This window comes from Moschus berezovskii, chromosome 9 (assembly GCF_049115385.1).
Source record: "Moschus berezovskii isolate FMDL1 chromosome 9, NW_MosBer_1.0, whole genome shotgun sequence".
Lineage (NCBI taxonomy): Eukaryota > Metazoa > Chordata > Mammalia > Artiodactyla > Moschidae > Moschus > Moschus berezovskii.
Window position 1 is genome coordinate 92,317,835 of NC_142468.1, and position 23,166 is coordinate 92,341,000.

At 51.6% G+C, this 23,166-nt stretch overlaps 1 protein-coding gene across 11 annotated transcripts in view; it reads right to left on the reverse strand.

The window, feature by feature from the left end:
- TLE3 (TLE family member 3, transcriptional corepressor) overlaps positions 1-23,166 on the reverse strand; it is a 47,290-nt gene that overhangs the window by 21,071 nt on the left and 3,053 nt on the right. For 6 of the 11 annotated variants that reach the window (XM_055435531.2, XM_055435525.2, XM_055435523.2 and 3 more), the window contains exons 4-6: positions 22,918-22,962; positions 4,383-4,445; positions 2,749-2,853 (exon numbers count right to left, since the gene is read on the reverse strand). In XM_055435531.2, the coding sequence (XP_055291506.1) occupies positions 2,749-2,853; positions 4,383-4,445; positions 22,918-22,962 (213 nt within the window). The remainder of the gene's footprint in view (positions 1-2,748; positions 2,854-4,382; positions 4,446-22,917; positions 22,963-23,166) is intronic. The other 5 variants (XM_088839953.1, XM_055435529.2, XM_055435527.2 and 2 more) reach the window with 1 other exon arrangement.

Sequence of the window (23,166 nt, forward strand, 5' to 3'; positions counted from 1 at the left end):
GCACGCACACCTCTTTGGGCCTGCCTTCCCCAGACGGACATGAGTTCCCAGTGGCCCCGCAGACCAGCAAGCCTGGGCCTCCGTCAGTCCCTCCATCCCCTCTCACCTCACACCAAGTTGATGCCAGACCCTGGCCTCTCTCACCTGGAGAGAGAGACCCTAGAAATCCTCTAACCCGTGTGATAAACATGCGCCTCACTGCAAGCACGCCAGATACCTGATCTCTCACCTCTCTCTAACATAAGCCAAGGCACGAAGGCAGAATCCTTCCACCCCCTGCCCAAGAGAGCCCCAGACGACTGACTGAAGCGGGCACATCATTCGACACTTGCCCAGCCCTTCACCTTTCCACAGATGGAGAAACAGGCCTGGAGGAACTAGGTGACTTGCCCGAGGCACCCCAGCTCCCAGACCAGGAGGCCGGACCACTCTTCCCCGCAGAGGGGCATATCCAGCTGTGCCATGGGGCAGGCGCCAGCTGCTGCCGGGCCTCCTGGGCCCTCCCTTCCCTGCACTTTACTGCTGGGGCAGGACTCCAGGCCCCTCGCCACCTTCCTCCCCATCACTTTCCTGAGTCAGCCGGCCACACGCCCGCTCTTCCTCTCCCTCCTTCGCGGGATGCCCCAGCTCGAGAGCCTGTCTGTAATTCCTGCCTTGTGAAGCTCTGTCAGGCGCAGCGATTAGACGGCTGCCTGCTTAATGACAGGGCGACGGCTGCGTTCACTCAGAGCTGGAGAAGCAATTACCTCGAAAATGGGGGTCACAGGCCCCACTCGTTGGCATTAATTGAATTCCAATATCTGCTTCAAGCTGCCTTGACCTAACGCGTAGCTTCCTAAATACTCCTTGAAGGAAGCAGAGCTAATCCAAGCAGTGCTTCTTCTCCCCATTTCCACTCTTTTCTTAGAACTTTTTTAAAAAAAAAAACTATTTTCATAAGAGGATTTTAATTCCAAAGGGGGAGGCGGTGGCGGGGGAGAGGGGACCCCACTGTGGCCACGGCAGGGGTGGGAGGGCTGGGCCGACAATATGGACAGGGGCGAGGGGCTGGGGGAGGACAAACTTCAGAAAAGGCCACTTCCCACCCTGAGCCCTTGCCTGCCACTCTCAGCACAGCCATCCAGCTGTGAACTGGCCACTGACCCCACACCAGGGCTGGACTGGACAGGAGGTGGCAGGGGAGGAGCCCTGAGCTGAAAGCCAGCCTGGGATGTCTGGCCTGACTTTGCTCCTGAACCCTGTGTGACTTGCTGTCAATGAGGCACTCCCAACCTCTATAAAGCAAGGGCATCAGTTGAATCAGTCGTTCTCCACCTCGGGCCCTTTCATGCACTGCCCCCGGTCCCCCACCGGGACATTTTGCAATGTCTGGAAACATTGTGGGGTGTCACAACTGTGTGTGGAGGTCACCGGCATCCAGTGGGTGGAGACCAGGGCTGCTGCTGAACACCCTCCCGTGCGTCCTCACAAAGCAGCCGGCCTCAAAGTTCATGAGCCTAGAGGCTGCAGAACCCTGGGCTGGGTGGTCTCCGAGGAGACCTCAAACTGTGCAATATTATGGTTTCCCTGCTGGGTGCTCTGGCTCCCAGATCACTGGCTAGAAACAGTTACCACCCACTCATGTTCTTCCTGGCCTCCTCTCCACAACTCCTGCACAGCAGGTGAGGGTCTGCCCCTCCCCCAGCACTGCCAGGATTCAGGCCAGGCTAACGCTCCCCTACCCAGTCCCCCGCAGGCAATTCAGACCAGAATGGAACCCCATAACCACCACGGGGCCCACTGACATGATGAAGGGTGAGGATCCACTACCATCTGTCACTCCAACCCTGCCCTCCCAGTAGTCCTGGCCCAAAGAGATGATCTAGTCCACCCCTCTCCTGCAACAGACATAGAAACTAGGGTGCGAGGAAAAGACAGGATCTGCCTGAGGTCTCCCCAGAATCAAGAGCCCAGAGACATCAATCATCCCACCAAGCCAGAACATTCTGCACCTTTAATTCCACCTTGAAATAATGACTGTACTTAAGGACAAGAAGAGGAGTGAAGACCAATCAAAGAGCTAGAGAGACCCTAGCCAACCAGTCTACTGCTTCCCAAGCCAGACTACGGTTCAGAATGATCTGGAAAAACACAAAAACGCAAATTCCCAGTCCCACTCCAGACTGATGGAAAAGAATTCTGAGGGGGGTGCCCTGGAATGTATATTGTTCAGAAGTCCCTTTGGAGACCCACACTCAGTCAGGGAGACCTGGCCAGGGGTCCTGGCCAGACTTCACACAGTTCCATGATGGATGCTCAGCCAGGCAGCTCAGCGCACGGGACAGCAAGGCCCAGACCCAAACGCCACAGCACGCTTCACAGCACAGAACAGCAGAGACAGTTCTGACTTCAGGAGGCCAAAGAAGGGCAGATCTTTGCCAGGGAAGGGATAGGCCCCCAGGGTGGTGGGAGAAATCAGGCTGGCCTCCAAGGTGATCCCAGAGCCCACGCCTTCTTTGTTGGAGACACCAAAAGCCAGGGTAGGATGGGGCTGATGAATTTAGAGGTGAATTGGGGTGTATCAGACACCCCTTTAATTTGGGGACTGGGAGGCAACTGGGGAGCCACTGGGGAAGACATCTAGCTGGGTCCAAGCCCATGAGATGCTGGGGGCACTGGAGCCCTGGGGCCGCCGTTCTTTGAGGCCAGCTGAGGTCAGCGTCTGTCTCTGGTTATGGTAAATGAGAGGAATAAAAGGGCTATACACACGGTGAGAGGCAGACTGGGGAGCCCACGTACCCCGATGATGGCGTTCAGCTCTGTCATGGTGACCTGCTTGGCTCGCTCCACCGCCTGCGCCACCTGCTGCTGGTGCTGGAGGAACACGGTCTGGGTCAGAGGCGGCGGCCTGCCCTGCCCAAGGGGGCACGGGGCGCGGGGCCACACGGGACAGGCAGGGCTACAGTCCTGACAGGAGGCAGGCCAGGGCCACTCACCAAAACAGGACATGGGGAATGGGGAACCCTTTAAACCCTTTTCAATGAGCATGTGTTCCTTTTGTAATGAAAACGTCCCATAATTTTAAGTTAATATAAACAAGCCAAAAGATGGCTATTTGTCAACTGTCGCCCTCTACCACAGGAAAAAAAATCTTTATTTGAGGCCTCTGAGAAAGAGCTGGACATCAGACGATGGCTGCTGCATGACTATTCCCTTTCTAAATGTGGTGGCAATATTGTAGTCCATACAATAGGAAGGTTTTTAGGAGAGGCAGCCTAAGTAGGGAGAATGCTGTGAGTTGTCAGGGCGTTTGCAACTTCAAAGGGTTCAGAAGAAAAGTACATGTGTCTATACTCAACCCGTACCTATCTAAACAGAAAACAAACCAATAAAGTATGTGTCTAAATAGCGGGAAAACATGGCACTATGAACCCTGATCTAAGCTATGGACTTGGGTGATGACGTGTTGAGGCAGGTTCATCAATTACTCCAGGGTGGGATGCTGATGGTGGGGGAGGAGGCTAGGGGATAGCTCTGTACCTTCCACTCAGTTTTGCCAGGAACCTCAAATCACTCTAAAAAATTAAGTCTATTTTTTAAAAAAATCTCTTTTAGAGCATTCATTCCCTTCAGCCTTGGGGTAGTACTGGTTTCATAAAGCAGTTGTCTCCCCTAGTGGGCTGCGAGACCCGAGGGTATCACTTACATCCTGCTTTTACAGGAATTCCATCAGGTAAGGGTCAGTACTCCTACTCAAGAGATCTAGCACCCAGCAGGGAGTACAGGTGGTCTTGGCCACGGAGGGGGCCTGGAGGGCAGGCCTGTCCGAGCTGCAGTGAGCTCTATGGGCCCCTCTCGGGCAGCCCACCTGTCTGCCCTGCACCAAGGGACCTCCTCGGAGAGGGTTTTCTCCTACTGTCCACCAGTCCAGCCCTGTCTCAGGTGGGGGAGGGGTCTCCTGGAAAGTGCGCTTAGAAGATGACATGACTGACTCGGTTGTCCCTTTGATGAGTCAGAACCTTTGGGTAAGTGGTTCCCCCCAGAGGGTCTGGCTCCTGGCACTGACTGGGCAGGCTTCCTTGCTCTTAGATGTCTCCAGGCGTGGATGCTGGAGCATGGGGAAGCTGAGGCTGGGAATGCTGGCTTGGACCGGCCGAAGGGTGGGAATGGGAAGAGGCAGAGGTACCCACTGCCCACTGTTGGCTCCATCACAGGCCGGGACCCTCCTCTCGGGACTCAGGCAGAAGCAGGAACAGCTTCCACCGGAAGAAGGAGCAGATGGCCCCTCTGAGATGCCAGAGAAGGTTGTGTAAAGTCTCAGGTTGTCAACTTCTGTCCACATGAATGGATGGACAGGGGCCGCTCTGGCAAGGCACAGAAGACAAAGCGAAAGAAGGTCTTACCTCTTGTGACAGGAAAGGCATGATCTGTGCTAAAATCGTGTTCAGTCTCTTCGCAATCTCTGTCTGCAAAGGCAAAGAGACTGCGTGAGGCTCAGGCAAATAAATCAAGTTGCCGAAATGTCAGACTGTGGAAGGGCAACCCCCCGCCAAACCACAGGCCCTCGACAGGCTCCGTCCTTCCACCCGCTGTGGACCTCCTGCCAGGAGGCCTTGCGGAATCCACAGCGTGAAGCAATTCCTTCCAACTCCCTCAACCAACCCAATTTCCAGGAGCTCCAATTTCCTATCAGAGGTGGTCTCCGTGTTTGGTTCAGAGTATACAGTTCGCCTCCTCTGGAATGGAAGCCCTAACCAAAACAATGCAAAGCTAAACAAGAACAACCCCCACACCACCCACTGCGGCGAAACCTTTCATAAGAGCGGGCGGACGCAGCACGGTGAGAAGGAACTGCTTTGCCCAGTGGCCCCACGGGCAACTGCAATTCAGACTCTCAGACGCCCAGACACATCAGGAGGTGGGGGAAGACCCCCAGATGCATGTGCCAAGCACTCCCTGGGGCCAGCCTCATGCCCAGTGATGTGCAGCTGAGAGGGTTTCCCTCACTCCCACTTTCCCCTGCTGCCTCTCCCCCGGCAGACCAATCCTCGCCCTTCTAGTGCTGTCCAGTCGGAAATCCCACCATCGATGCTTCCTTCTGGGGGGATCAAGCCTTGCCTTCTCTAAGATGCTGCTCAGGATGTAACTATCGGAACCCTAGCCTTTCATCTAAGCTGATCACAGAAAGGCAGATCAATTCTCTGCCCCACCCCTAAGACTCCAGAAAAGATCACTTCAAAAAAACATCAACTGGGGACTTTCCTGGTGGTCCAGTGGCTAAGACTCTAAGCTCAAAACACAAGGGGCAGAAGTTCAGTCTCTGGTCAGGGAACTAGATCCCACATGCCACAATGAAGATTGAAGATCCTGCATGTTGCAACTAACATCCATCACGGCCAAATACATAAATATTAAAAAAGTTAAAAAGAAAAAAGAAAAAAATCAACTGTTTTTGCCATCCATCTATGTGAGCCATCTCAAATGAAGAATGGTTTAAAAAAAGAAAAAGAGTGGGACTAAATGGTTAACAATCCCGACAGGAAGGCTGAGGACCACTGACAGACAAATCTCAGAAAGGCTTCTCTTATCTCATTCTGGATCCCAAGGCTGCCGGGACTGAGGTCCCAGAGCTGGCTTCAGAGCTCTCATCAGCACACAGCAATCTTTCAGAGACAAAACCATGACAACAGCCTTTAAAAATCTGTGATCATCTGCATGTCAAATGACTCCGGATGAGAAATCCTTGTGCATTTAAAGTAAAAGCAATGCTGTCTGAAGGCTTACAAGCAGACCCTGGCCCTAAGGAAAATTCGTGGGGCCAGCACCCCTACTCCCCCAAACCCCCACCACAACCCATCCCCAGCCACTGATGAAGATGCCTCTCGTTGGTGAAGAGACGGGTCTCAGACTAGGAATCTGTGGGCTTTTGTGGGCCCACGTCCCAGGGCTGCTGGCTGCAGTGCAGGTTCCAACACAGACCCCTTGTCCAGAGCATCAGGGGCTCCTGCGTGGGGATCACAGATCACAGCTCTCTCCTAGAACACTCTAGATTGGGCACTGGGGGTAAAGCAAGTCTTTGGCGCAAAAGACCGTCCTTCATATCCTGGACCAACCAGTGCCAATAACGGTCCCATTTCCAAACTCATCCTTGGCTGAGTTCCAAGGGACTCACAGCCATATCTGTACTTGTGGGGTTTCCTTCAGCAAGGACACTGCACAGTAGGGTTTGTCACGGCATCAGTGCTTTCCACACATGTGCTCAGTTGTGTCCGACTATTGCGACCCCAAGGACTGTAGCCTTCCAGGCTCCTCTTGTTCACAGGATTTCCCAGGCAAGAATACTGGAGTGGGTTGCCATTTCCTCCTCCAGGGGATCTTCCCAACCCAGGGATCAAACCCGAGTCTCCTGCATTGCAGGTAGATTCTTCACCACTGAGCCACCTGAGAAGCCCTGCTACACACATTTGGGGCCAGAGAAAACTCTGTTGGGTGGGACTGTTCCGGGCATTGTAGAATTTTTAGCAGCATCCCTGGCCTCCGCCCACTAGATGCCCATCATTCATACTTATAAGGCTCCTGGGACAATTACTATTGTATAAATTATTAATCTAGGTAAGTGGAAAGAGTTCTAGTTCAAAACAGGGTCCCTTCCCATTTCTTTTCACTTTTTCTTTTCCCATATTGATTGATGGTGGGAAAGGGAGATGAAATGTAAGAGTCAGAATTGTATATGTCAGGAATTCTAGAAACAAATCAGCCCAGTCCAAACCTATATAGAACAACATAATCACTCACCTGTCACATGTTTATGTGCCAAATAAGACCAGAAAGTTTTACTTAAAACACAAAGCAAAGAGAAATAAACAAAATAAATCACCCTTACCAATGAGCTTAGGGAGCTCATTGGTCCAATGTCTCTTAACTCAAATGACTGGCATAGCAGAGACTGGTACATGATAGATGCCCAGTAAAATCTAGAGACAAAAGAATCTCACTAGTTTCCCTGCATGTGTGTTTCAAGACTTCATATTACAGTGTCCCCTGGCTGGGGATATGGGCCTGCTTCAGTGTGAGCAATCCTGGGGGGAGGGGCAGTGGTGGACAAAGTGCTGACCTATAACTGGGAGATGGAATGGGCAGCAGCTCAAGCAGTGGTCAAGCCAGACCAGTCACAAGGCACCCAGTGGGTCCCTAGCTGTTACTCGCTCCTCAGCCAGGAAGGCAGGCAGCAAGCTCTGAACCTTCCCTGTCATTTTGGCCCACTCAATAACTATAATAATTACCATCTTTGGGGTGGGTGGTTATCAAGGAGTCCTGTGTGTGCATGCTAAGTCACTTTAGTCGTGCCTGCCTTTTTGTGACACTTTGGATTGCAGCCCACCAGGCTCCTCTCTCTGTCCATTGGATTCTCCAGGCAAGAATACTGGAGTGGGTTGCCATGCCTTCCCCCAGGGGATCTTCCCCGACCCAGGGATTGAACCTAGGTCTCCTCCATCTCCTGCATCAGCAGGCAGGTGCTTTATACTATCGCCACCTCAGAAGCCCATAAAGGAGTCCTAGCTGTTGCTTACTTTCTCTAGCAAACAGGTTAAGTGTCAAGATTTTGGTAGATGAAGGGACAAAATAAGAAGTAGCCAGCCAGCCTTCCCCTTCCCCGCATCTTTTAGCAAATGTGTGGCCATAGGCTGCCTCCAGGTGGAATCTTCCCCTGCAGGGCCTGGTCCAGAGCCCAGCATCCTCTGGTTATGAGGAACAACCTGCTGGATTCATGTAGCTCCACCTGGTTCCAGGCTTGGCACCCAGGCTACAAGATGACCATGGCTGGGTCGCTCAGAGCAAGTCCCTGCTCATCTCTTCTTTCCACCACGGGGAACAGTTCTTGCCTCCCAACCCCACAAGTCAACCAAGAGTCAGCAGAACAAGATACGGAATATTGCAGAGGCTTGGGATATCAGCCTTCAGGCTCTCTCCTGGGGCCCAGACTCAATGAAGAGCAGCTTCTCTGAGAGACAGGAAGGACTCTGGCCCATCACGGGTCAGGACTATATAGGGCTGGGGGGTACGGGAGAGAGGTGGTGTCACCCTTGGTCCCTGTTCTTGGGTCTGGGGATTTCTTTCTGGGGGGAAGTGGGGGTGGAGACAGTATGCTAATCCCATCCCTCCCAGCTGTACTGTCCCCTGCCATGGGCAGCACCGCCCTCCTGGTCTCCCCACCACATGGAAGCAGGAATTGAGCCTTGGTTATCTCTAAACCGGTGGCTCGGTGGTAAAGAATCCTCCTGCAATGCAGGAGACAAGGGAGAAGTGGGTTCCATCCCTGGGTTGGCAAGATCCCCAGGAGAAGGAAATGGAAACACACTCCAGTCTCCTTGCCTGGGAAATCCCATGGACAGAGGAGCCTGGCAGCTACAATCCATGGGGTTGCAAAGAGTCAGACACGACTGGGCAACTAAGCACACAGACCAATCCAAACCTGAGTTCAGCATACACCAGAGGGTCAAAGAATGAACAGGAAAACTGTTCCCTAAACAACTTTAATTTTTTAATGTCTATTTTTTTGAGGGTGGTGACTGAGAATGGGAAGCTCTGCAAATAGAAAGTTGGCCTGACAGAACAACTCTTAACAACAACAATAATAATAGCTAACATCCACAGATCCAGCTGTTCTGAGCATTTTACATGCGTGAGCTCACAAGAACCCTATAGGGAAGGCACTTCCTATAAATCTCCAGTTTTCAGATGGAGAAACTGACGCCTGGCAATTAAGCAACTTCACTAAATGACTTCCTACCAAGAAGCCAAATTTCGACATTTTGAGAGAGCTCAGAAGCATTTTTGAAAGAAAACTACTGTCAGGGTTAATAATTGACAGCATTTCCGATTAGAACAGCTGTTAAAACAGCATTTGATCCAATTCAAACAAGCTCTAAACATCACTTCCAAGAAAGGAAAGAAAAAAAGAATCAAGACGTGTGACTTCAGCAATCAGGACAGGTCACAAATCACAAATTGGAACTAGAGCCTACGCTGGAAAACTCCTTCTGGCAATGCTGGGCATCCGTTATCAGCACGGCAGCTGGGACTCGCGAGGTAGGCCTCCACCCTTCCCTCCACCTTGGCCTCAGCAGAGCCTCTGCCTTTGAGTCAGAGCCTTGGAGGAGAACCTGGGAGGGGCGGGTGCCAGGCTGCCGGAGGATGGCTTCCTTTGGAAAAAGGTGTTTGGGGAGACTGGTGCTGCCTTTGAAAGTTTCTTTTCAAGTGTGTTTCAAAGAAGGCAGCTTTGCTGGTGGAAAAACATCATTCCTCAGAAGGAGCTAATCTACTCAACACAGAGAAGCGTGCACAGAGATCCTGCGAAATCCGGAGTCTGCGCTCCCAACTGGCTCCGGCTGCGGGAGGAACATCTGCCCCGCGCCTCCATCGAGACTGTTAAGCAAATAAATGTCGGAACACAGGATAGTAGGGGGCGAGCGTAATTTCCCCAAGAGCTGTCTGCTCAGTGTGCCTTAGGAACTCCCATTCACGCAATCATCTCCTCATTGGAGCAGATCTCTGAGCACCCTGCTACAAACAGGGCTTTCTCAAAGTACACTGCTCCAGTCACACCCGGCCACTCACGTTAGCTGCAGTTCCCATCCTTCTGACTTTTGACCCAGGACACTTAAGGGAGATGGAGCCTGCCCTTGGCCCACGCCCTCAGCAGCCTCTTGCTCCTGGCCTGCAGCCTTCAGCCAGTTTTTGGCTTTCCTTTTTTTTTTTAATTTAAATGCCTGCTCAAGAAACAGCTGACAGCCACTTCCCCAACACTATCTCTCTGGTATTTAAACTGCCGGGTACCGATCAGGTCTAGAAAATGCAGACTTCATTCTAAGCTCAGCCAGATACAAACAAGGAGAGGGAGGAACCTGACTGCTTTAGAGTTCTGAACCCTGAGCCACACAGAAATGACCTGCGTGGCTTTGGGCAGATCCCTTCCCTCATCTGGGCTTCAATTTTATTGTCTGCAAAACAGGGGGACGATAATAAGATCCAAGAGCCATCGTTTACAGTTTGAGAATACTAAATGCTCCCAAGTTGCTCTGTGACACAGGGATTCCTCCAGAAAGCTCAGAAAAGCAGAGCCGAGCATGAATTTAAAGGACAAGCGAAGAGGCAAGCCACCTTGAAATGTGGACGGACCTTGAAATGTGGATGGATGCTGAGTGGTGTGGGTGAGACTGGGGCTGGCTGGGGCTCGGTCCCCGGAACCAGTCGAGTGTGTCCATCAGCCCAACTGCCCACAACAGTCACAGAGCAGGCAAAAGCACACTCCTATCTGTGAGTGCCCAGCTGCTCCCATCTGGGCTCTTTCCATGGTCCACAAGGGGCCGCAGCCAGCCAGGAAAGGGCTCCTCGGTGTTTCATTCAGCAGGAAGAAACCACTGCCTCCCTGTGAGGCAGCCAAGGGGGTGCTCCTAGGCTCCTGTTTTCACTGCTAAAACAAGGACTTCTTCACTGGACAACCATGCAGGCTCTTAGAAAGAGCTGTGTGATTCTGGAGACGCGTTTGTAGATGTGTGTGGGAAAGATAAGCTGAGGAAAAGATACCTACGTGAGACACTGAGTTATATTCCAAGCCACATGGAATGCTGGCTTTCTCGCCAGCTCCGTGTCTGACAAGCCATGTGACCTCTGAAAAGTCACACCCTGGTGGCTGGGCCTCTTGAAGCATGTATGTCTGAGGTGGCCACTTCAGTCTGCTCTGAGGTTCTTGAATTTGAATCGGGTTTTACCTAGCTCTCCGACATAAGTCCTGGGGTGTTCAAAGTGAGTCTATCTCACCTTGAAGTAACATCACAGGGGCACAGGGAGAGTTTGGAGGCCGCATAGAAAGTGGAAGCACCAGCGGCCAGGTGCCACAGTCATCCAGCAATCAAATATTAGAAGATTTCAGAACAATGCATTCGAGCAATTTTACCTTAAAATATTCCATTGCATTTCCTAGGCAATTCTAAATTGATAGGCCCTCGATTATTGGACTACAAGATGAAATTCCTTGCCAGGCGGTTTCTCCTCGGACCAAACTCAGACAGCACTGAAATAAAATAAGTGGGTGCTTTATCACCAGAGAGAAGGAAGTCCAGGGAGGGATGAGGCCTCCAGCAAAAGCCGGGGCGGGGCTCCCAGGCCCCGCTCCATCCTCACCATGTACAGGCTCAACACAAGAACAGTTCCAGGGTATCTTTAAGAAGGGGGTGAATAAATGACCCACTTAGCAGCCAGGGAGATAATGACCCCTGCTCCTGGAGGGGCCGGGGAGGTTTACATCACAGATCACTCAATGATAGGTGAGCCTCCTTAAAGGCCCTTTTAGCACTGACATATTGATCAAATTATATATAACTACGACGCCATTAAATATTTATGCTTCCGAGGAAGCCTGCTGAATTCTTTATGCCGGGAGGGCTTGGAACAAGAAAAGGCCCAGCCCTGGCATGACCCTGAGGATCTGTCTCCTGGGGAAGAGAAGGGACGCTGCCAGGGGACTGGCATCTGACACTGGCCCCATGCCCTTCACACAGAGTCAGGATGGCAGCCCTTATCCAGCAAGGGCAGGTGAAAGGCGAGGGGGTCTTGGGGCTGAGGTGTGACGTGACCCTGCCATGTGCTCCGCTGAAAGCAATCTCACCTTCTTTTTCTGTGCTCACCAGAAACCTTAGACATTTTCTGCCAAGAGTCCAGGGAGGAAGGGAATTGGGAATGGTGATGCTAAGTGAGGAAGTGAGGGAGTGGTGTTGGGGGGGGGTGCGGTGGGAGGGGACAGAGTTAGTGTCTAGGCCACTAACCCTGGAAAGAGCTGGCAATGCGATGTCCAGAGGCCTGCACGCCTGCCCCAGGCGTGCCCTGCACTAGGGCCTCAGCTTCTGTTGCATAAATGAGGCAGATTTGGGTTCAGGATAATAATCAGTGCTCTCAAAGCCAAACTCAGTGCTGTGTGCAAGTGAGTACCCTGTCCTGGAAAGCATTCAACTCCAACCCCACAGACACACGGGGGTGGACACCACTCCATGGGAGGGACCTGGAAATTTGACAGCCAAGTCCCTCTCTGCCTCTAAGACTTTCATCTCTCAGACTCTCAGTTTCCATCCACCGGGCTTCCTGTTAACAAGATCCAATAATCTTTAAATATTTGTTCACTTTAATTTCTTGGTTTCTAAAACACATTAAACTCTGCCCGCCTCCCACCCCCACTCCTCAAAGAGCCTGCTTGTGTAGATGGAACAGGGAAAGTCTTTTCAAATTACAGCTTCTCCCAACACTGTCCATTCATCCCAGGCACGACCAACCCACCAACCCCCTCCCCATCTCTCCCTCCCTCCCCTCAGATAACCCCCGGCCCCCCTCCCCCACCTTCCCAGACTCCATTGGCCAACTCCTGCCAGGAGGAAAAATTCTCAATTCATCCCTGTGGGGTTGCCATAGCAACCCCCAGCCACCTAATCCCCCTTGGAACATTATGCAAATCTCCCTTTGCCCCTCAACAGGCTGTAAAAGTCACATTACCCTTGCAGAGGCAGCTCTTAAATTTTGGGGGTCTCCCTGTAAGGTCAGTGCTACAAATGAAGCATTGGCTATGAATTTTAAGGATGGGGCTCTCTGGGAAAGCTGGGGGGCAGGAAGGGGAAAGCAGGACGTCAGAGTATTCCTTAGCAGACTGACTGTGGGCAGAAACAGCCCCATTTTACCTTCACCACCAAGTTCACAACCCAAGAGCAAGTCCTTTTCCTAGTTTAAAAGTGTCAGAGGGGCCTCGCTTCCCAAACAAAGATGGCAGGAGTGGTGGCATTTCATAGGCCGTAAAAATCAAGATCAGGTATTTAGGAACTTGTTTATATGATCAGCTCCTTCTCAGGTTGGCCTCCTCCCAAACTGCCAGCACATTCAACATCTCATTTTACAGATAAAGAAAACAAGGCCCAGAGAGGGCCTGGCTGCCCAAGGTCACGCAGCAAGGCATTAGCTCTAGAGCCAGACTTCCTCCTCCTCCATCACAGGTTCTCAAGCAGGGCAGCTTTGGCTCCCCGGGGGACATCTGGCAGTGTCTAGAGACATTTTGGGGTGTCATAACTGAAGTGGTGCTACTGGAATTAGGAGATAAAGCAAAGATGCTAAACATCCCAGGACAACCCCACCACAAAGAATTATCCAGCGCCCACATGCCAACAGTGCCCAGGATGAGAACCCTGGTCTACGCATCACTGACACTTGCGTTTCACTGAATTCTTAAAATCTCTGTCTGAAGACTTCCCAACACTGGAACTGAAGCCCTGACTTACAGGTGGGTCTGGAGGTGCGCCAGTGGGCAGACCACAAAAGACCACACCTTGATGTGGCCTCTGGATAAAGATCATTGGCCCAAATGAAACAAGCCTAGTTCCCAGTTCTGAACCTGCCCCTGCTCGACCGTGAGACCGCAATCCAGTCACTTAAACTCTTGAAACACCCGTGTTCCTACTGTGAGGTGGGGCTTAAGGTGTCTACACGGTAGGGCTGGCATGGTGGAGCCAACCAGTCACAAATGAGAAAGGGTTCTGGGAAGTCTTACAACATCAGCAACACCAAGGAGCTGGTCCTCGCTCTCTGAGGCCTTGGCAGCTTTGGGGACTGTCCTCTTGTGAGAAGCCCTTGTTGCGGTCTCCCCACACACAAAGGAGGTGCTATGCTAAGAGGTCAATACACATCATCTCACATCATCCTCAAAACACTCTATAAAGGCACAGGCCCATATATGATGCCGCCGGCCACACGTGGCTGGTGAATGCTCACTGAAGTTCAACTTGAAACTCAGTTCCTCGGTCACAGCAGACACATTCCAAGGCTCAAGAGCCCCATGGGGCTGGTGGCCACCATACTGAACAATGAGACAGACATTTCCATGACTGCAGAAAGTTCTATCAGGCAACACTGCTCTAAAGGTAGGCAGGCATCCGCATCACCTCTGTTACAAATTCAAGTTCACAGAGGACAAACGGGCCGCCAAGTGACACAGCCAGTAGACCCTGATTGAGGACTCAAACCTAAGTCTGTCTGGCTCCAAAGCCTGTCTCTCAGCCACCAGGACAGGCCAGCTCCCAGATCCTGGTACTCTGCCCCTAACTTCCCAGGATCCCCGCTTTGAGAATCAAATGATTTCTGATGAAGAAACTCTGATTCCACTGGCATCTTTGTGGAAAAGGGTTTATCAATGACCCATCACCTGGAGGCCTGGAAAATGCCCAATATTCCTGTAGAACCAGACGACTGAGAAAGGGATGTTGTCGGAGGGACAGAGAGGGAGAGCCAGGGAAAGGTGGTCCTTCCTGGCAGGAAGTCTGACAGTGCCTGTACCCGGCCCCACCTCCGCTGGAGGACGGACTCCTGTCCTGGTTCCCCAGTCCTCTAAACTGCCTTGCTCCTCCCCCAGCAGATATCACCACTGATTCCCAAAGCATCTGCCCGAATGTCTAGTTTCAAACCAGGAGAAGAACGGATCTGTTAAGGGCTCTCCCTTAAGAAGCCCTGGGAGACTGGGTAGTGGCCCCTCCTCCAACCCTTCGTCACACAGTCCTCACCTACTGGCTGGGTGGTGAAGGAGTCTAAAAGCAAGGAAAGCCTCCAGCTGACCAGGCAGGAAGAATCCCCTCCCCTGCCCCTTGTTGCAAAGAGCTGGAAAGAACTCTTTTTGCGTATAAGGGAAGACGTAGCCTTCCAGTGCAAACTAAGAAGTTCTCATTCGGAATTAAAAGAAAAAAAAAAGTCGAAGAGCTGTGAACAATGGTTATCAAGGATTTAAAAGGGCAATGAGATAAGGCCCCAGCACTTGGAACTCCAGGCCCATATAGATAGCTAAGGCACGGCAAGCATCACTGACTAAGGTGCCTCCAAGCCATTAACCCTGCTTCCTGCTGCTCAGGTCCTCCTATAACCTAAATCCAGCACGCTCTCCCGGCTCTTCCCCATTCCTTATCCCCTCATACCTCTGCTTTATCATCTTTCCCCAACTATCTGGTTCTTCACCCTTCTCCTTTCTTCCCCCTCACACTGTCCTGTCATGTGAAAGGGATGGGGGAAGCGCTTAAGCCTATTAAAGACACGTTAAAATACAGGTTTATGACACATATTTCTTTCTACAATCACGATTTTCGACTTTCACAGCCACAGGCCTCTCTTAGTAACCTGAGAAAGTCTGGCAACGTTCCCAGAAGGTCTATGATGTTACACAGAGTCAGGGAGCCCACCCACCCCCCACAAACTGGAATGTAACAGTCCTGGTCTGTGCATGCTTGTGCGTGCTCAGTCGCTAAGTCATATCTGACTCTGCGACCCCATGGACTGCAGCCCGTCAAGTCAAAGTTGCTGTCGTGTCCGACTATTTGCGACTCCACGGACTACACAGCCGATGGAATTCCCCAGACCAGAATACTAGAGTGGGTAGCTATTCCCTTCTCCAGGGGATACTCCATACCTGTGAATCAAACCAGGGTCTCCTGCAATGCAGGCGGATTCTTTACCAACTGAGCTACCAGGGAAGCCCTATAGCCCTCCAGGCCCCTTCTCTAGCCCCAGGTTTTCCCAGGCAAGAATACTGGAGTGGGTTGCCATTTCCTTCTCCAGGAGACCTTTTTAACCCAGAGATCGAACCTGTGTCTCCTGCACTGGCAGGCGGCTTCTCTACCTGGCCTGAGCCACCGTGGAAGCCCAACAGTCCGAGTCCCCCACAAAATACACACCGTGCACCCACGACGGGCTCAGAAGCCTCTGTGAACACAAAATGGTCTTGTCCCTCGAGCTGCTCACAGCCTCACTGTTGCTCCACACGCCCCTCCCACCCCAGCCCGTTTAAGAACACAGCCCGGTGGCACCCAGAAGTATGCAGGTCATCTTCACACCCAGGCCTTTCCTGCCACGCTCGACGCTTTCCTCTGGTGTGTCTGTCCTGGACCCACATGCCTGTCAGTTTAGGTTTCTAAAACAAAAATGTCTTATCTGCTTTGCAAACAAGTGCTCCACAAATGTGAAAGCCTGTGTTATTATAGTCTCTAACTATAGATCAGAATTTTCACTCTGTCTTCGATAAAGGCTTTCTCTTGGCAATGTCTAGAGGTGGCGGCAGCTGCCTCAGGATCCCATCCGTGTCCCTCACGTGGCGGGTGAACAAAATGTGGCCCCTCTAAGAAGACAAGGCCACGGCCACAGCCAGACTCAACCCCATCGGGGCTCCCCAGTTATCGCAGCCCCACTGCTGAGAACTTTGTTCTTCCTTCACCCTGTAATGGGTCAGGGAAGGTTTTGGTTATGGCAGTGAAGGGAACCCCTTCTCAAAAGGCTATTGCACCGTCAAAGTCATGACATTGATGGGGTGAAGTGGAGGGAAGTATTTGTTCTTAGGCAGAATCTTCAGGGCTGAGTCAATGGATCCTCCTGTTAATCCCCAAAGCTGGGATGAACGTCCCCTGCAGAAGGCAGGTCCCTGCCCTACTCGTCCTCATGATTTCCAGAGGGACCTCTGTACAGAAGGGCCTCCTAGAATCTGGTCTCAAGGGCTTAGAGGGTTCTAATCTGACTCCCCAAAGGCCGACCCCTTTCTCCCCGAGGCGGCCTCTGCCTGCTCATCCACGCTGACAAGTTGATATCTTGGAAGCCTGTCCCCCTCCACCCTCGCGCTCACCGGGCAACATCTAGCCACCGAAGAACTCTACATCACTTCTGAGGAGAACTGCAACTCCCCCCGTTACCTCCTCCAGAAGACCCTCAGGGAAGGCACCACCCCCGCCACCGCATACCCCACAGGCTGCCTGCAGTGGATGACACCCCAGACCTTACTTCTGTGGTGGCAGGAAATTCCCCCTTCCCTAAGTTTCTCCTTAGCCTCAACTTGAGAGGGAACATTTCTTTTGAAAGGCAAGAGGAAAAATAAAACAAAAGCCAAGGGAGGAAAGCAAAGAGAGAAGGGGAGAGAACGCATCTTGGCTGTGAGTCTCAGAGAGCATTTGTTGAAAACAAGATATTGTCCCTTTAAGCATATAAAAACAAGGCCCTTGAGCGCGCAGTTCTCACTCTGGTACACAATTATGGGTGCTTTCAGCTGTCTAGCACTACTTCAAGTGCTCTCTTAAACCAGACTGTCAATGGCATGTTGAAAGCTATTTTGCTGGCTTGCTATCATTAATAGCAAAGTGGAGAGCTGGGCTGATGAGAATTAAATATGGGGGAGGGGGCGGGTCATAACCAGTCATTACAGAATTACCAATATGAGCGAGAAGACAATGCCACTTTGGTGGATAAAGTTCAAACCAGCAGATGATGGTGGGGTAGCTGGCAGGGGAGGGAGACAGACTGCAGGGAGCGGCCCCCACCCCACCCCCCAGCCTGGCGGCAGATGGACGCGGGCCAGCCTTGGAGAGCCATCTGGGGACGGAGGAGCCACAGAGCAGCGAGTGTGAGCGCAGAGAGGCCTTGGAGATCACTTCACTGCAACATGTCACCACCTCGCCTCCTGCCCCAAGTGGAATCCCTCCTCCCCTCCCCGCGGCCGGTTCCCAAGACTTGTGGACTTGTGGCTTCTGGGACACACAGAGCTGTGTTTCCAAGGGCTGCTGCCACCCCCAGAGGAGCCTCCGGGGGCGCCTGCCTCATGAACACGGCTCAGGTAACAGCCCTTCGGCGTCTTCTCCGGTGTAGTCTTCTCTGACCCGACTCCCCTTTCCCAGGAAGAATGAGCCGCTCAGTCCCCGGGTGCTCCTCCCGTGACACTGGCCCTGTTAGCACTTACCTCACTGCATTGCAATGACTTATTTAGATGCCCGACTCCCCCGCGGAGGGAAGGGTGTCTGTGAAACCAGCCCCAGTCCACACCCAGCACATCCCAGGCCCCTAATACCCGTTTTGGGAATCAGTCCAACCCCCTCATTTGACTGATGAAGAAACTGGACTCTGAGCCAGAGGAGGAAGTAGGAGGAAGCCCGCAAGAGGAACCCCCGCTCGCCTCCTCACACGGCTGGGGGGAATGGGAATTCCACCCTCTGACACCACAGTAATCCTGAGCAAAGAGAAAGCAATGTGTTTACTGAGTACCTGTTAGGTGCAAAGCACCCCCAGGAGGCCCCAACGAGGGGCTCCCCGCAGATACTGAGACTTTCTGCATGCGGATCAGTGGGGCACCCCACTGAGGGCTAGCCTGGACCACCTTTCCCTGGTATCCCAGGGTTTTGTACGAACGAGAGGAGAAACATCTTCCCCACACAGGAAGAAAAAGGGAATCCATCCTTTGACTGACTGACTTCAACAAAAAGGAAAAAAAAGGATCTCTGACACAGACTAGCCCCTTCCTGTATGAGGGGAAGGAGGAAGCCACAGACGGAAAGAGGAGCTCCGTGCCCCTCCAGGAGCTCCTGGTCTGGCGGGCTTCATGAAGAGTCTTCAATAAGGAGCCAGGTCCCCACCCAGGACCAGTTCCCACGATCAGTGGGGAACCACGTGGCCATCTCCCAGATCATCTCAATAATAGCGTGGATGAGAAGAAAAGAGCCGGAAAGCACACAGACCCTCACTCTGACAGCTCCATAAACAAGAAGCAATAGGGTCCAGAGAAGGCTGGAATGGACGGCATCCTTGAGGGTCGAGGGGGCAGGTTCTTCCTAGGTGGACAGGACAGGGGGAAGGGAGCTTTCAACTTGGTGGACCCCAAAGTGGAGCGAGGCAGATACCCTACTCCATTGCTGAAGAGGATGAGAGGAGAGACAGCTCTGGAGAAGAGCCACAAGGCAAAAACGTCAGAAGGAAACTGAGGTGTTAGAGGGGCTCCCGGATGCTGGGAATTCTGACCAAAATTAATGATAGTCAAAGGTATTTTTTCTTAGCTCAACTCAGATGCCACACAAATAGGGACTGCTCTAGTATGAAGAAATATGTCCCCTTCAATTTGAGTGTCCCACCTTCTCCCCACCAAGACTGACTCGACTCCAGGGCAGGGTTTTGGTAACTTCATCACGTGCTGGTCCCCTCTCGCTCCTCACACCCTTACAGCAGCCACAGAACTTCAAGATGTTAAGTCTGAAGGTCTTCCAGCCCAAGCCCCTTTTTACGTGGGTGTGAGGGCCCAGAGAGGGGAAGTAATAAATGAAAATGTTCCATCTTCCTTTTCAGCCATGTCCATGGCCACCCCCATCCTCAGGTGAAAGATTCACAGGTTTTATCACCTTACCTTACCTGTGAACCTTATCTCCGGGATTGCTAGTTATGCATTGTGTTTATTACCAGGCGCAATGAATCATTAGTTGTGCAAATAGCTGGTGGTTCAGAAGAGGACCCTGGGCAGGCAGAGACGATTCAGCTGATATGGTTATACAACCCAAAATGGGGGACTTTGGACTTTGGTGTCGCCAGGTTTGTAGTCTTAATCTCCTGAGATAATAACGCAGAAAGAAGCGATGGTAATTAAAGACACAGAGTGCCATTAGTTAGTAAACGAGCACTCTTCATTTCTTGAGTTTTGCTAAGAGCTGGGTCGGGAGGAAAAGTGGCAGCTCCTCTGGTAACACTGGACTAAATGGATCTGGAAACCTCAGCTCCCCTGCCTGGGCCTTAGTTCCTTCATCTGGACCTTGAAAGGTTTGCAGGAGAAGCCAAAGGGCTCTCCCAGTTAGAACAGAAGGCGAGAGGAAGGGCTGCTTGGTGATGGGAAAGTGGGGGCATGACACATTCCCCAAATCAATAGGTCTCCAGTGCTCTTCCAAAACCTCAGTGATCACGAGCAAGGGGTGAAAGGGTAGCCTGACCCAGCTTCTCAGAGCATCATTGCCTCAAACCCTATGCTCTACAATTGCTCTGGAGCGCCTGTTTCTACGCTGGCTTTGTGATTTGTGGCTGACACTGGAGAGTGTCAGCCTCTGTGGGAACAAGATGGGAACTGATGAGCTGGCCAGCCATCATCGCCTCCCTGGCCTTGCTGAATCACCCTTGACATCCTGCCTAGAAGCAGAGGCTTGGAGGAGGTGGGTGACCTCTTGAAATCTCAGGCCAGGCCCATGATTCTGTAATCTCTGCTTTGCCACAATTAGGGAGGGAAACCAAGAAGGGGAGCAGAAACCATAGACTGTGTTCTCTGGGATTCATTCGACAGCTTGGAAAAAGAACACAGAGGGAGACAGGGAAACGGCCAGGAAAGGAGCCAGCCACAGTGAGTTTAACCTCTCAGTAAAATAAAGACTGGCTGGACGTACCTCATCAGCTGCCCTCTGTCAATACTCAGGCCCATCTGGCAGAACCTGAGGTTCCGAACTAACAGGCATTTCCCATTGAGCCAGCAAAGGGCTTTTGAAAAAAATATGTGGTGGTGTTGGTAAGAGGGGTGTGTGTGTGCACGTGTATGTGTATGTGTGCATGTGTGTGTGAGCTGGCTGAGGGCTGCCACACTTCCCAAGGTGCTAGCATCTATTATATAAAAGTACAGACAGTCCCCACCCCCACCCCTGAGCTTCAAGATGAAGAATCCAGCCTGTTTGTTCCAGGCAGATGTAATCACACGAACAGTCAAGTCTAGAGGGCAGGACACTGCATGAATAATTCAAGCACTCCAGTCACTTGATTGTGTGTGCAGATAAAACACCAGTCAACCGCTAAACAGGTCAGCTGATAAACTTGTTTGCTCAGGCCTAACCACCATCCGCCAAATGCACCCAAGACCCACACTACAATTAGTGGCCGGTTTTCTTCTGCAGAACCCTCGCAAGCCTAGGGAGTGGCCAGCCCCAGGAGGTCAGGACTGCATTTCTTAGTGCAGGGTTTCTTCACCTCCTTGCCTCTTTGTTCCTACACAGCCACAGGGCGATTTCACCCAACTCAGAGGTTGCTGTAAACCCAGCAAAGGCACTGTGCTCAGAGCAGACAGTTCTGCTGGGAAGCAAGTGGGAGCTGAGGCTCCAAGGCAAAGGTGAGTAGCAAACAGGGTAAAGTGCTCGGTCTGGAAGCCAGAGGCCCACATTTAAGTCCCACCTCTGCCCTCCTGGATTCCCTAAAGCCTCGGTTTCCTCACCTATAAAAAGGGGGCAAAGATGACATCTATCTCCCTCTGGCAGCTCAGAGGATCAAATGAGATCATGTCGCCAAACCTCAGGTATTCTCCCCCTAAGAACCCAGGGTCTGGGGACGGGCCAGAAGCCCCAGATGCACACAGCTGCTTCTTATGTAAACCCCACCACTGAATGCGCTGGTAAGGTGAATAACTCTTCCTGGGTTCAGAATGGCCCAGGACTCCAGAAGCAGCTTCACTCCAACAGCCAAGGTGGATTCTTTGTGCCAAAGAACCATCCACTTACAGACACAGGGAACACCACCCATGCAGACCTCAACATGCAACGACATATTACACCTTAATTACGAAGCTCTTAGAAGAACGGCTGCTATAAATTTTAAACCTGGGTGCAATTACCCTCTTTAAACACACCCAAGATACCAAGCACTGAGGACAAAAAAAGAGGGGTGGAGAACGGGAGGAGGTGGCATCTTGCATAACAGCCCAAAGTCCTCGAACACCTGGGACCCCCGTTTCACTTCACACTTTCTTAATGGACCAGTCGGATCCAGTCAGTTCCACTTAAAGTTAGGCAGTACTAACTAGCCCATACTCCCGAGGACAAACATCTTTACTTACAAACTGGTGTCCGTTTATGATTCTTATGGGTCAAGAAGTAAAAGCCTGATAGCCTTTTCCCGTGTCTCCCTAAAAAGCTAATCCCTGACTGCCTCCCCAGATTCCTCAACAAACTCAGGCCCCTTTCTGGCTGCCCTTCACCCAATGATGGGGTTCCCTCCAGGAGGGGGAAGGAACCTAGATTCCAAAGGCTCTCTGTGAAGCCACTGGAGCGGGCCGGCAGGAATCTACAAGCATTCCAGAGGTCACCTGCCCTTCTCACCTGCCCTGGGTCCTGCCCCCTTAAAGAGCAAAATTTAAACCTTGTAAACCACTGTTCATTTAGAGCAGAAAATCCATTCAAGTCACGGTCACCAAAGGCTAGAATGAGTCAACAGCCTTCTGAGATTTCAAGAACACCAATTGTTAAAAAGAATAACCAGCCCGCGCCATTTCTCCGTGCCAAGTCAACGCTAATCGCTGGCCAAGCCAAACTATAGGCGGCCTCTCCTCGGAACACAAATATACAAACAGGCCTCTCCCACAGCCCAGCCCAGCGCCCAGGCCGAGTTACTGATATGCACTGAGATAAAGGTGTTTGTATCTGCCCTGTTTGAGGTATACTGTTATTAGAAGAGTGACAATACAGGGTAGTTTACATATCCAACACACACCAGCTAAACTGGTTTGACTTCAGGATTTCAAAGCCGAGCTCAACCCCCAGCCCTCTCAGAAGTCCTGGCTGGGCTGCCCCTGGGCTTGCTACTTCACCTCTCAGCTTCACCCTGGAAAATGGCAAGGACCAAGGCAGCCTTTACATTAAGATGGCGATGAGAAAGTTGCCTCATATACGGAAGGTACTGGGCTGTAATTCATCCTGGATTTATATTTTTAAGCGGTAGGTAGCCTGTTCCCTTAAATTTTGACAGCTCAGCCTGGCTTTTAAGACTCTTGAAGTTTAATCTTATCAAGGCAGAACATCACATTTTTGCACATGCGCGCACACGCGCGCGCACACACACACACACACACCACCCTTTCCTTTTGTAAATTTTACATTAAAACAGATTAAAGCAGCCAGCCACCTCTGGGTTACAGGAGTTTGTAAAGCAGATCCTGAAACGACAACTTTCCTTTTGCTCCTTACCCCTCCACCAAGATTCAAGACCAGGACAAACTTCACAAGCTCGGATGCTAAAAGCTCAACATGTCTGAGAACTCAACCAAGCCTCAGACCCTGCCTGTCAAGAGCTGGATCTGTAATTAGATATATATCCCAAAGCACTTACCTGCTTGTGCATCTCAATGTTCAAACCGTAGGACATCTCGTAGTACTAAAAGTAAAAAGAACTGCCATTAACGCACAACACCAAAATCTGTGTTCCAGAATCGGCTTTGGAGAAGCTTTTGGCCAAATGGTACTTTTAGGGTACATCTGCTAAAGAAGTTTAAGTCAAACCCCAAAGCTAGCTACAAAGGGGCTGAAAAGATGAAGGACTCAGGAGTGCTGTGCTCATTTCAACAGAATACCCTATGTG